Genomic DNA, 14,398 nt, shown 5'->3' on the forward strand with positions numbered 1-14,398 from the left:
CTTAGCTTGTCATGAAACTCGTGTCGCGACAGGCTTCTCTCTCGCAATTTAGAACTCCGTACCACGCTCCGTTGCTATCATATGAAAAAGCTTATTGCTGCTGTTATGGGCTGGTGAATGGTCTAGTGTTTCTGGTACCAGATACCATTCCTGCAAACCTGGGGAAAGATTGATCAGGTCACTGGACCCGATTACCAGGAGTCTTTACTATGTAACTCAGTTTTCAGATAGATCAATGCGATTGATCCACTGGGATTCGCCTTTGAATTTAGATAATAACTCAGATTCTTTTCCTGCGACAGTGAGCCATTTGTAGGAATGACCTTACAGTTATCTAACAAAAAGAGGTACAAAACGAGAGAGGTTCCTTGAGCATCTTTGTACAGGAAAAGAACCAGGCAGTCCGAAGAGCAAAGAACCGTTTGCATTATCTTCACCCTTTTGCCATGTTTTCTCTCCTGCTTTCTGCGAGTGGTTTCAGCTGTGCTGTCGAGTCGGCAGAGAAAAAGTCAGTCTGAAGCAAACAGTCCACTGGAATGGCATCTGTGAGTGTTTTGAAAGCAAACTCAAGGCAGGGGTCTGGCCATGAATCCCCAAAAGGAGAGATCACCGGAGAACTTGGCTTCTCACTGACTGGTTTGCTGGGTTCAGATTTTGTAACAGATCCAGTTTCTGCATTATTTCTGGACCCAAAAGCCTTTTCGTCAGTAGGGTTTTCACCTACATGAGATTTAAGCTGGTTGAGCTCCTCGGATCCGCAAGGGGCTGGGTTACTAGCAGTGAAGTCTCTTGGTAGAGAAAAGTATGTCTTTTTTGCTAGTTTAGCTTGACGACGAGCATGCGCAGGATCTGCAGAATCTGGAATCACTTCTGGGTCCATTCCGGCTAACCGTTTAGATACACGTCGAGGCAAATCAGTTGTTGTCCGAGCTTTTGTTTTCCTTCGAGTGAATCTGGTGGTTTCTGTTTTGCATCTCAGCTCTCGATTCTCTGGTGGTTGATTATCTTTTTGTTCTGGCCAAACCTGTTCCTCTTTCTGATTCCTCTTTTCCACTTGTTGGACCTTGTTCTCCAGTCGCTTGATTTCATCCAACTGCAGAGCTATGGAATGGTCAGATGAATTCTTATTTGCTCTGAGCACTGGGTCTGCATTCTCCTTTGGTATCTTGTCCTCTAATTCCATCAATGCAGTATCCTCTATTTTGATAACATTTTCTGCTCCAAGAGATGCTCCATTCTTGGTTTGTTTTTCATCATCAAACACTTTTGCCTCTCCATTCAGTCCATCACTCATTAGCTTATTATCAACTGAAATCTTCTGTTCTTCCGATTCAGAAGACTTCTTCACAGAGGGATTGTCCTTCATAGGGATGTAACTTATTGGGGCTACTATAAGAGGTTCAGCTGAATGAATCCCATCACCTGCAACGGCATGCTGGTTCAAGTTAGATGTTGAGGCAGAGTGCTCTTTGCAACCACTAATATGTGCCAGAGAATCCCCGGAAAAGAAAAATAGATGATCTCTATCTTGTAAAACAAAAAATAGGAAAACTAAGAACTTTACTTAGATTCAAAGGGTTGGCAAAGAGACAGCGTCTGGCATTGGAACCTCCGGTTTTTGATCTTTTAGATTTTGCCAGTGAAAGCTGAAAGATAAAAAGCAAATCATCGGCCATCAGGTCTATTATCCTTTAAGAAAAGTTCAACTATTGATACAACCTGGTTTTTCAATAATAAATCATTTGGTAGGATGATAATGTTAAATGTTGCAACGCCAGAAAAATCTGAGAGAGAGAGAGTAACGAAAGTACTAAGACTTACACAAAATGCATAATCGACCGAGCTTACTGGTACAGAAACATAGTTTTCAAGTTCATCACCTTCGGCACACTGAACTGGAGTGTTTTTGGAATTGTATATACATCCATTGGCAGGATCTGAACATAACTGCAGCAACAGAAACAAGAATGCGTGAGATTGTCAAGCATTGGAACTATACTTGGAGGCTCAGCAAACACTAGCAGTAAACCAAATTGAATGTATGACTTGAACCCAACTTAAAATGGGAAGTAAGAAGCAAGTCAAACATAACTATCCTAGTTAACTGAAACTAGCATTGCCCGCTAAAATAGACCGAGAAAACTACAGCAGCAGTAGAACACCCATGAGAAAGAAAAACTGGGTTTGGTAATGGCGAGTTTACAGAAAGTATCACATTCCTCTTTTGTCTACCATGATATCTGCTAATATAGACTCCCTTAATTTGTGAAGGAGGCAGTTAAAGTGGAAGTCTGAAGAATAAAAATATAGTTGCTAAATCGAAATTTTGAAGAACCATCAAGGCATTAGAGTTCTTATAAAGCGACAACGAGAAACAAAAATAATAGACAAGAAAATGAAACATAGGGTGAAAAGCAGACATTCTCCATTGACAGTGCATTTATGCTCCTCTTTCGTTTGCGTGATTTACTGCCCATTGGTCCAGCTTGGATATAATCTATGACTTTGGCCTTTGAATAGAACTTGCAACCACTTAATGGATCAATGTAACACTACAAAAAGCAAAAGTACACAAGATCAGTTTCCTTGAAATCATAAATCTTAAACCTATAAGAAGCCGATCCCAGGAAATCTGTCTTCTATGGCACCAGCAATCTCTTTTGTGCTCCTATCTACAAAATATCAGTCTTCCTGGAACTCTCATAATTATTGTAATCTGTATTCTTTCTTCATTATGTACATACTGCAATATGCGTTCAATGTGAGTGTATGATGGGAGAGAGAACTGCAGGAATTAGGTAACAGCTTCAGGAATTCTGAAGATAAACAGTGTTTGAAGCAGTAGGACAGTGAGAAACAAATTTCGTGGACTGTATTGACTAGAAGAAAGTTACGAGTTATATTAGCATAAAGATTTGGTGAATTACAAAGCATAAGTGGTAAGTTTTGTCCTGTGGAAAATTAGAGTTCATATGTAACTAGTGACATGGCTAATAATGAACAGATTTCTGTAATTTTGGTACCTTGTACCGCATTCCAGCACTCAGACCTCCCTTTCGAGTCCTGATCTCTATTGTCCACCCTGGGGGTAGCCACATGGGCAAATCTTCTGATTTCTCTACAATCTGGTTAAAGTGACACATAAGTAATTTAAATTAAATGCAAATCAAGATACGTAGAAGATAAAGAATACCATACTTACTGCTAGTTTGTCTAGTGCTAGGCTTTCATTAGTTGCATTCAGGCCCTTGGATGTTTTTACGGATTCAACAACATCCTTTCCAAATTTTCTGGATTCTAGGTAGCGAAAGATCTCATTCTTGGACCGAAACTGGCGTTTAATCTCTGGACTGGTGTAATACTGAAAAAACACAGATCATACAAGTGTAAGCATTTACAAGTCAATAACACGAAACTTTCAATGAGGAGTTCCACTGATAAATCACTTACAAAGTTTGAAGAAGTTGTGCGTAAAAGACCTTTTGATAGCCAGAAACAATTTATGTACTTGTTCATAATCTAAAAGAAATAAATGCAAAAAAAAAAAAAAAAGATCCTTAATTACTATAGAAGCCACTGTTTTCATTTAAGAGTTGGGGGATGAGTGTACAAAAAATATTTAGGACTCATAATCAGTACGAGTTTATGCACACTCGCACATGGGAAGAGAAATATGAGTTTTTTCACTTATGAATAGAATCAGGAAAGCAAAAATTCCTGAATGGGTAATAGCGAACATGTCATGATTCCTCTTTTATAGGAAACTCCACATCTCACTAATTTGTCTCTTTTCCTATTCCCATATCATTGACCATCGACATTTACACCTTCAAAGCAAGTTTGGGTTGGGTTTTTGCTACCCCAGCCTGTGACCCTGTCCTGTGAGAGGATTTATTTTTCAACTGTGTCCCTATCCCTGTCCAGTGATTTTGCCCCGCAAACCCAGCACCACCCTGCCCTTCAAAACTGTACATCATTCTGAAAGGCTGAAGGGGGTATAAACTTCACTCCCTGTGAGGCAGGGACAACATTCTGAATGTCCATACCGCAACATGAATGCCGCATGGTCCCTGCATTTAGCAGGATAGGACAAGCTGGTTCCCTGTGAAACCCGCCCTGCTGCCATCTTTATTTATACATACATATAACAAGAAGAAAAATCTACATAAATAAGGAAATAATAATAAAACTTCCTTTTTTTTTCTTGTGTGCTTTTTCATAGAATGATGTAGAAATAGCGGTATTATTGAAGACACCACACTTCAAAAAAGGCATAAGGGTGCACCTTCAAAAGGAATGTCAAACTATGGTCATTTGAAAATCTGACCCATTTTGCCGCGTGTCCACAACTACATTAATCTCGGACAGTTCCAAAATAAAGAAGCACCAATATAAATCAACACGTGCCAAACATTTAAAAAACAGTTAAATTCTGTGATAAAGATGTTGAGAAACTATACACTAGACTACAAAGAGCACACCACATTAAGAACCAGACCGTTATTATAATGTCGTTAGCTGATCATGGCACCAGCAGTTGTAGTCAATGCAGCCACCTAACACACAATTAGTTTATCGACACATTCTGATTCCAAACAAAGCTCTAAAGAATAGCCGCCTCAGTTATACAACAGGCAAGAACCTTCCAGAAATAAATCCTCCCATGTCTAAGGAAGCAATTGGGAAACTTAACTGATAACCGAAAGTCGAATCAGAAATATACGTGAACTAACAAGTCAATTCTCAGTTCTTTCAAGCTTTCACTTTGCCCACAAGTTCATCATATATATCCATTTGAGCATCTCAGTCTGCAGTTGTCAAGTTAATATGCACAACCATTTCAGTCTAACAGATCTCTTACAGAAGCCACGTTTAGTAAGGCAAAAGGAGCTGAAGTCATAGTTCTTTCACTAAGTCTGGCAAAAATTAACACTAAACATTCACTTCCTTTTTCTTTTTTGATTAATTTGGGGCTGAGCGCAGGTAAGGTCACCCGGAGCTAATATGCAGGGAACCCAAAATCTCATCTTTTCTTCACTCATTGAATCAAACAAATATGAAAACTCCAACAAATATAAAGCACATATTAGATGAAAAAACTCGGATCATCCCATCCGATCCACTTCTGTGACCCCAATTTCCCATCAAGTCTGACTAAGAAGTCTAAACAAAAAAGGATTTTTAAGCTCCTCATACCGAAAATTACGAATTGGGGAAGAAACTGAAACTTCCAAAGAAACAACAAATGAGAAAATGGTAAAAAAACGAAGCAGAAGAATACCCGATCTACGCCACCAGCTCTGGTTCCCGTCTTCCTCGTCCGCACCTCCATACTCCATCCAGCCGGCAGCCATTCCGGCGTTTTCTCAGCCGCCATTTCCACCCAATTCAGAGCTTCTTCCACCCACAATACTTCTCTCCGAGGCGATTCTTCCCACTTGTGCTAATACAGAGAGCTCCTTCGCCACCACCCCAAGTCCTTAAATAGATTAAACCAGGAGGACGGTAAAAATTATCGTGCCTTTATGACATTTTCCGCATCCGTACAGGCAAATTTCAGAAACGTGTCGGAAAGCTTAGTTTGTTTTTTAATAAATTCTCCTCTCTCTCTCTCTCTCTCTCTGGAGCGCGCGCACGCACAGTCAGTCTACAGAGATAGAGAGAGAGAGAGAAGGAAAAGGAAAAACGAGCCGTTGGATGGTCAGTGGAGGTGCCTTTTTTTTCTGGGGTGGAATTGTCATTCGTCTCTGTACTTCTGTTTTTCTGTTAGTTACTGTTACTGGAACGAGCGCACGAGCTGCTCGCGGAACGACGATTCTTTGCTTCTTCTGTGTCATTGATTAATGGCTCTCTCACCGAATTCTCACTGTAGCAATCCCACAAGTCTCGCGTTACAGTTTCTTCAATAAATTTCTTTTTTTTTATTGTTTTTCAAAATTCTTCCATCTTCTTCCTGATTATATTAAAATATTTTTATGATATAATTCATATAATACCTATATGGGCAAATATGTGACATGATGACCTCAATATCTTGAATTAAGTCTCTAATCAAAATGGAAGCCTCTAAATAGCACATGAGAGACATTTTTTAAGTAGAATTTGGAACCAAGAAATAAGTTAAATGACTAATAGTTTGTCTACCATGCAACTTGTAACATTGAAATAGATTAATTAATTTAATTACTTAAGATTTGATTTGGGTATCAAAAATTGAATGAGATGGGATCTTGTGGAGTGTACTTGAAAATTGGACCCCATTATGTACAAGTCTAGGGTTTTATTTGGACCATGCAATCTAAAAGATCGAAATTCAAGTTCAATGGATAGATCACCTTAGACCCCCCCAATGGTACAACTATGGTGGTGTAATTTAAAGTTAAGCTCAGGTTTTTTCTCATAATTAAAAAGAAATGGTAGAAAAAAAAATTCACTACCAAACATAAATGGCATCAACAAATATGTAAAATAATTAAAATAATAATTAAAATTAAAATTTTATATATATTTTTAAATCTATGTCCCTTTATATTATGTAGTCAAAATTAAAACAATTTCTAGAAATTTTATTTTCAATTTTCAATTAGAAAATATTTTTTTTTATAAATTGTCCATAAATTAGAGTAAAAATCCCATGATTAGTTCCATTATTTAAAGGGATATATATTTTTTAAAAATATATAAAATATTTTAAATGTCATTATTTTTATTTTTTGGTTGGAAGTCTGCGGTTAGAACTTTGAAGAGAAAAGTAAATGTGTACCAAACCCGGGTTCCGGTTCAGTAAATGTCTGCGTCACTGAACCGCGAAGGACGAAGTACAGGTTACTACCAGTCTACCACCTTGCTGGTGAGTGGCGAGGTGCCTTCTCCTTCCCGCTCGTTCAGAAAAAATCCTTTCTTTTCCTGTCCAGCCGTTTTTCCCACCCCCTCTTCTCTCAAGATTTTCCTTTCAAAGCGCCTGGAGAATGGTGACGAGAACAAAAAAGAACCGGCGAGCCTGCAGAAACCTTCTTTTCCCCGTTAATGAACTTGCTCTGTTTCCTATATAATTTCTGTTTTTTTATTTTATTTTCTTTTCTGGCTTGACAATGCCAGTTCATTCCCTGAACTGGGTTCCCCATGAAAGCCTGGTGTCCGCCCTATGTATTTCTCCCAAGGGATTTGGTTGCTGGTTATCTCATTCGCGGCTTGCATGTTCCTTGCGGAAAGTACCTGGCCGTGGTGGGTTTATTATTGCTTAATGTCATTTTTTATTGTTTTTAATTTTTTTTTTAAAGCTGTTTTTGGCTGACTTGACAGAGTTTGGGTTAAGGGGAGAGTTCCACTTGAAGTCTCCTTGTTGCAGTCTCCGTAAACGATCTTTATTAGTCCTCGACGAGCGAGGTTCTTTTGGTGAGTTCACTTTTTGTGTGGATTTTAGTTATGGGTTTTTAATTTTTAGTTCGTTGCTTTGGGTCCAAAGAGCAGCGCATTTCGGTTAATGCCTGGAGTTATCGCTTGATCTTTGTATCTTTGTTTGTTGAAGGAGAAATGATGGAGCACTTTTTGTGGCCAAGTGGTCGTAAACTGATATTGCCTGCTGTTCGGGCACAGAACTCTGGTGTGGAGGCAATGCCAACAGATTCCAACAGAAAAAAAGGTGTTCTTTATTCTCTTCAGGGGCGCTTTAATTTGTGTACTGAAGAACACCGAATTTTGGTTTGTGTAATCGCGTAGGAAAGGTTTTTCTTAATCAGAGACGTAAATAACAAATGAGTTTTTTCTATTTATGATTTTCATTTCTACTTTTTTTCGCATCTTGAATGCTGAAATGCCTGATGTGCAGAATCCGTCAATTGTCTAATGCATTAGTTCGTTACAGCTTCTTTAAATGCTTCTCCTTTACTGTTTATGCTGTTATTTTTTGTTTTGGCTTTACCCGTGATTTCTTTTTGTAATGTTATAGTGTTTCTTTTCGATTGAACACTAACAGTGGAGTATATTTTTAATTTGATGGCTTGTCTACCAAACTATTCGCATACTATGCCTTTTTTTTTAGCGAGTACTCTTGTATGAATGGAGTCTTCCTATGGTTGATGGACTTAACAATTTGTTTTGTGGTTTCTGACTGAACCTTGGGACTCACTGGTAAGCTTGGCATGTGGGAAGCTGTTGAATTCTTGTTCTAGCTGGAGTCAGCACTGAGATACTCTGCATTCCCTAATTTTCATGTCTTCTTTAGCCATTGAGATCAGATATTTGGCTCGTTTTTTGTGGTTGTAATCTGTTACACTACTTTGCTTCAGAAAGAAATAAATACAAAGGATCATATTTGCATCTATTGTATGGCAGAGTAATATCAACTTGCTTTGGTTTGTCTCAAGTGCAAAAAGAATAAATTTTTGAGTCATTCTTGTTGTTCTGTGAGTGAAAGATTGTGTTTTGTTTAGTATCTAGTTCTGTTGTAATCTTCGTACTTCTTATCTGTTTATTCTGAACTATTTATGACATGGATATCTGCCTAATTTTTGTCCAAAAGGCATTAGATCAAAGTAGACTATATTCATTACTTGAATTGTAATTTTTTATGCTTCATGAATATCTTTAAAGTATCCCTACTTCTTACTAGTGAGATAAGAAGCATTACCACTTTTTATTGCAGGAATGTGGCAGACCACATTTTCCTTTTGAAAGCAAAACAAGACTTGGTAGAGTATGAAGAGAAAGAAATGCTAGATTATCTTTATACATTCCAGTATCATATGAAATGAATTGTTGCAATCTCATTAGGTGAGGGGCTAGTTTTTTGTTTGGATGTCCATTTTTTATTCTTTGCTCCTAATATATCTTTTTTATGTTTGTACACTCTGTCTTACACTTGCATGCTTAATCTCGTCCTTCAGTTTGGAAACTCTGATACTGTGATACATATGTCCTGCTAATGAATAAACTGGATGAAACAGGGAAAGAAAAGAAAAACACTACACCGGTCACTGTTCTCTTGGTTATTTATCCTCTATTTTTTTCTAGTGGTTTGTTTCTTAAATTATTTCTTACTTTTGTATGAGACCTTCAATATTTTATGTTCATGTCCAGCATGCATGTGCTTTTGTCTAACTTGGCTTGGTTGCGTGCTTCTGATCCCTCTATCTTTCTCTCTCTAAAGAACGAAAGAGCTAATAATTGTATTCTTAGACATTTCCAAAAAATTGCAAGTATTATAAAGGAGACAGGTATAACATAGAGGCTTCTGTTTTTCTTTTTGTTCATAGATAATAGATTTTCTTTCAGTACAGTAGTAAACAACATGTATCATTACATTTTCTGATTTAGAGAGTTTTATAGGGTTCCAGTAATATAGATGCCACATCCGCATATGCAGGCCAAATAGCTGAAAAGAACAGCAAAGGTTTCACACATGCAGTTTTTATGCGTTTCCAAAGAAAAGAAGACCTTGCAAGGTTCTATGACAATTCCTTCTCTGGAGTTCTCAAGGAGCATGTGATGCCTTATTGCCATGTATGCTCTACAAGTAAACACCAAAACTCTATTTACTATTTTTAGCTTTTATGTTGACAAATTATAATGTTCCATTGACTCTAGTTGTTGAGATTTTCCTTTATTTTTTTATTCTGTGTAGGGATTAATTGCTGTGTATTTTGAAGCTGAAGTGGAAGATGACATTCTTTCCATATTTCGCAGGGGCGAGGTTAGGCAAATATCTTTTTAAGCCCATCAGGGTTTCATTTTGGTTTAAACAAAACAGTATGAAATGTGTTTCATTTGTTTAATTTTTCTGTTTTTTCTTTTCCAATCTTCTGAACTGAATAGAGCATTCAGAAAATACCTGGTGCATTATTTTTAATGGCATTGAGTTTGTCTTTCAAGGATGAGGATTAAACTCAATTCAAGGATGAGGGTTGAAGCCTATATTGTCAATCCTTTTCACGTTTCCAGACTGTTGTTTCTTCTCTTTGTTTGATAGCTATGGTTTATCTGTGACAGTTTTAACTCTGTGTATGCATTGCAAATTACTACAGGCTGAAGCCTTAGAAGACCATAGATGAACACTAAAGAAACTCACTCTTCACTGGTTCAAGTTAAATGAGTAACTGAAGTTAGATTGTCAAACAAACTCATGTTTTGCAGTGCTTTCCACTAAATTGGGCTTTGTATGTGAATGCTAAATCATATTTGAAAAAGAAATTGCATCTCTTTCTCAATTTTAGGTTGCATTACTTGTCGTAAACAGGATTTTAATTATGGTGTGGAGTTTATGCTTCTACTTCAAGTGGTTCAGAGTGAAATTGGTGAACATGTAGAAGATGCATTGGCTACACTTGCTAACCTTACGGTGGAATTTAGATCACTAATTGTGCAGGCTACACAAGGTGAGTTTGATTGTAAAAGCTGTGTTCTCTTATTACAAGATTAAATTTCTTGCACTGAACATGAAGTGAATTTGAACACCCTTGTCTGGATCATCAAGAGAACTGAGAGTTTAGGGTCTTTTTCTTGCTCGTCCTTTCATTTATCTGATGTTATTTAATGAAACAGTGGAAATACAAATTTTAACTTTTCAATAAGAATAAAATAGTTCATAAACTGCTATGTCTGAGTACATCTCATTGGTTGTATGTTGCAGGTCAGAATTTTAGCAATAAAGAATATACTCATGCTGTGGTGATTCGATTTCCATCATGTAAGTTCTGCTTCATATTTATGTTGTTATATGCCTAGAAATATTTACAGCAAGTTCGAAGTCCAAATATTGGTCGTACTTAGTGAGGAGCCTTGGCACAAATGTGCTATGAAGTTTTTGGTTACTCTTTCTGATCTTATAATTTCGCGTTGTCTGGTTTTAAGATGATGTTTTTTTAATATGGTTAGTTGTTAGATTAGATGGGGTTGACTTGACAGGTATTTTCTATGCTTGTTCTAACATTTGATTGCTTCATTTTTATGTATTGTCTACTTATGCAGTGGATGCCCTAGAGTTGTTCAGACGTAGCTCTGAATACAAGAATGTATGGCAAGCAAATTTCATAACCTAGAACTTTTATGAAGTAAATTTTCTGATTTGATGCTTGTTGTCCTTCCAACCTCAGTTTTTTCCTGTCAAATTCAAATGCAGATATGGAGGTCAAAATTCCAGCCACTGATGAAATCATCTCTTGAAGTTTATTTCCGTGTTGACCCTGTTGGCACTGACATTATGTAGCATATCTTCATTGATCAGAAAGTTGGGCTTCTGGTTCGGTTGGACTAATTGTTAAGTGGAAAAGAAGTGTATGTAACAAAAAGAAGCACATTTTTTCAATCATGTGCTGGTAACTTGTTGAGAACATTTTGAAGAGTTGATGAATTAGCAAGAACAAGGTCTTTTGTAGTTCTTTGTGCATTGGATCATCAATAGATTCTTATATGATATATTTTTAAGGAAGCACGGCCTTAGTAGTTCTGTATTTGTAGTAACTCTTTTTGTCTAGGGTATGTATTATGCATGTCTTTTATGGATTTCAGTGTTTTTTAATTTTATTTTTCATTTCTGCTCTAAGGGTTGTGTAAGTGTCATATCGACATGTTCTCGTATTCTCTACACAGCTATGGGAATCTATATGACTTTGTAACATCTGTACATATTATCAGATGCTTGGTTGTGCATCCATAACCACATGCATATCGGTTTATTTGCTTATCCAACTAGTTATTGTTTGAGATGCCCATTGCTTCTATACTGGGTTTTCTATCTGTGCCTTATCCTTATCTTAAACTTGATTTTATTGTTGATCAAGTGTGTATTTTTTATCCTCTTGTACATCTGGAACATCTATGTATGCATGACCTGCTATGTTTTGACATGCACTTTTTCACAATTTTCATGCTGTTGTTTCCCACAGTTGTGGGTCAATAGGTTCGGTTCTTGTGGTATGCAATTCATCTTACTTGACTAGAATTGACAACTCAGGAGGAAAAAAACAACATACAGTAGATTCTTATTATTTGGAGATTCTTGACTTTGTAACAGCCCAAGATCTATCAGATCTATCAGTCCAGAGGCCCACATTCTGGTATAAACAAAGCATGGGATTGGAGGAATCTTTTTGTGTGGAAAGGAAGCATAATGACAAATAGTTAAGATTTGGCTCTTTCTACCCACTTTTCTCTTTGCAGTTGCTATCAATTATTATAATTTCAGAGAAAACTTATACAATTCAGCATCTGTTCCACTTAAGCCACTGTAGATATTTGAAAGTGAAGAGGTTATGCTTGTTTTGTCATCTTTTAAACCTGAAGTTTATCTTTGAAAAACAAAGTCATCTGTTCTAGATGTCTGACTTTTTTTACAGACCTCTAATCCAGACTTTGACTGCGTTTAAACCAGGAAAACTCTGGTGGATCATTTTATAATGACTGCAGTATCATCTGTTCTGGATGTTTGACTTCTTCACAGACCTCTTGTCCGGAATCTCTAAACCCAAAAAACTCCGGTGGATCGTTGTATATTGACTGCAGTATCATGTATTTGATCTTCCCAGGAAATTTTCAGGAAAATTATCAATTTTTATTTAACAGCTCAATTCTGGATATGATACAGGTTTCTCAGCTTTCAATCAAGCTCTCTGATTCATATTCAGCAGGAGAAAAGGTAAACATATTTCTGCAACTTTTGTATACATCTGTGGGGGAAAAAAAAATCAGAAGAATACTATACCAGAACTCACTGGTACTATAGACTGCAAAATTCTGTATTTTCCAGTTCCAACTGATCAGTTGTGAAGCGGGTTCGGTCCTCCTGGCACCTTTCTCTTCGACTCCTCGAATCTCCAGTAGGCCTCGTTGTCTGCGGGGCCTGGTGTAGGACTTACTTTAGAGAAGCTCTGTGAAGATGGTGGAGGTAAGAAGTCTGTTTGCCAATTGAATTCTCTCTTTTTGCTTGTGATTCGCCTCCCAGATGCGCAATCGAAGAATTTGCCGCCGACCACGAGGATGATGAGCAGCAGAACCGTGAAAGGCAAAGTAGAAGCCTGAGTTTTCATGGAGTTGACTGTTTGGCAATCTTATGCAGAGGGGAAGTTGAATTGAGCTGTAGGCAGGTGGAGGCATAAATATGGAATTCAACTAGCATGGCTGAGAGGAAGATGAAGCCATGACAATTCAATTTATCAGCTGAAACTACCAAAATACCCTCATCTGCTTCTGCTTCTGCTTCTTTGGTGGAACATATACCCAGCTTGGTACCCCATATTACCCCTCTCATTTCCAATCCTTTGTTTAGACTAATCATTCAGAAAAATAGTCCTTCAGTTGACTTTGGAAGCCTGCAAATGAAGAGGAATCGTGAATAAGGAATTTTGTGGAAGGGGAGGGGTAATTTTGGAAACTGTGGCTGGTAGGTCCCAGATTTGGAAGGGGAGTTGTTAGAGATGGTGGGGTGTTGACTAATCCCTCTTAATGGGTGCTGCCACGTCCAATGACCGATTCTGGCCGTCCAGTTTGTGGGGTCCGCCATCAGGTTATCCTTTGCTCAAATTGATTGTGACATTGAAGAAGCCAATCGCCATAAGAAAATAAAATATACCGTGGTTGAGGTAAACCCATTTAATAAGGTCGTTAACTCTTAATTGTTTTATAGGATTTGAGAACACCTGCCATGGCCCACTCTTGTGGGGCCTACCGGAGACTACTGTGTTATTTATTATTCTTAAATGAGCAATAGAAATTCATATCTAGCCTATGTTTGTATTGATTGATTAAATTAAAATTTATATTATATAGTAATTTGGTTATGGATACGTTCCATGATATAAAATATTTTATGTTATTGTTACTTGATAGGATTTAGGGTTTAGGGTTTACTGAAAATTAGTTGAAAAAGAATGTCATCAAAACCGAGTCGGACTCGGTTTCTTCGAGTTTGATCATAGTCCGGTCCGATAAAGTCACGAGTTTAGGGTTTAAGGTTTAGGTACAAGATTTGAGTTGATAGGTTCGAACCAAATTGTCAACTTTAAAAGCCTCTCTTGTGCAAGTCAACTTAGACGAAAAAATGGCGAGTTTGGTTAGGGGGTCAAACACATCATTTCTCTTAATGAATCCCATTGGATTTTGTCGGGGGTAGAGTCGAATTGAAGCCCTTGTCTTAGGTTGTCGATACTAATTTGGGTACATAATGTGATATGTAACGTATGTATCGATTGATAGTGGTTATATACGGAGCTTTTTCTAGATATATTTTCAATACATAATGTAGTATTTGATATCGGTATCGTATACTTTTAACGTATGAATTTGGATGTAACATCTTAATATTATATTTTAGAAAATAAAAATATTATAAAATATTTTTTTATACTTATGAAGACCATCTTAAAAAATAATTAATCTAAAATTTAGATGAAATTATAATAAGTTA

At 37.2% G+C, this 14,398-nt stretch overlaps 2 protein-coding genes across 2 annotated transcripts; one reads left to right on the plus strand and one right to left on the minus strand.

The window, feature by feature from the left end:
• Positions 1-230: 230 nt before the first annotated feature.
• On the minus strand, positions 231-5,617 carry LOC137938894 (uncharacterized). The gene is made up of 7 exons (XM_068783991.1): positions 5,282-5,617; positions 3,203-3,361; positions 3,024-3,125; positions 2,421-2,552; positions 1,822-1,947; positions 1,565-1,646; positions 231-1,422 (listed from the first exon to the last, which is right to left on the minus strand). The coding sequence occupies exons 1-7, from the start codon at positions 5,375-5,377 to the stop codon at positions 434-436; spliced, it is 1,686 nt and encodes a 561-aa protein (XP_068640092.1). The 5' UTR covers positions 5,378-5,617; the 3' UTR covers positions 231-433.
• A 1,257-nt stretch (positions 5,618-6,874) lies between these two features.
• On the plus strand, positions 6,875-11,356 carry LOC137939572 (uncharacterized). The gene is made up of 10 exons (XM_068784849.1): positions 6,875-7,224; positions 7,303-7,395; positions 7,529-7,642; positions 8,645-8,772; positions 9,365-9,514; positions 9,623-9,691; positions 10,235-10,373; positions 10,628-10,684; positions 10,966-11,009; positions 11,117-11,356. The coding sequence occupies exons 5-10, from the start codon at positions 9,500-9,502 to the stop codon at positions 11,201-11,203; spliced, it is 411 nt and encodes a 136-aa protein (XP_068640950.1). The 5' UTR covers positions 6,875-7,224; positions 7,303-7,395; positions 7,529-7,642; positions 8,645-8,772; positions 9,365-9,499; the 3' UTR covers positions 11,204-11,356.
• Positions 11,357-14,398: the final 3,042 nt, after the last annotated feature.

Source organism: Aristolochia californica, unplaced genomic scaffold (assembly GCF_029961685.1).
Source record: "Aristolochia californica isolate CCGP_79_NKW_82.1479 unplaced genomic scaffold, dmAriCali1.0.hap1 SCAF_8, whole genome shotgun sequence".
NCBI classification, from domain to species: domain Eukaryota; kingdom Viridiplantae; phylum Streptophyta; class Magnoliopsida; order Piperales; family Aristolochiaceae; genus Aristolochia; species Aristolochia californica.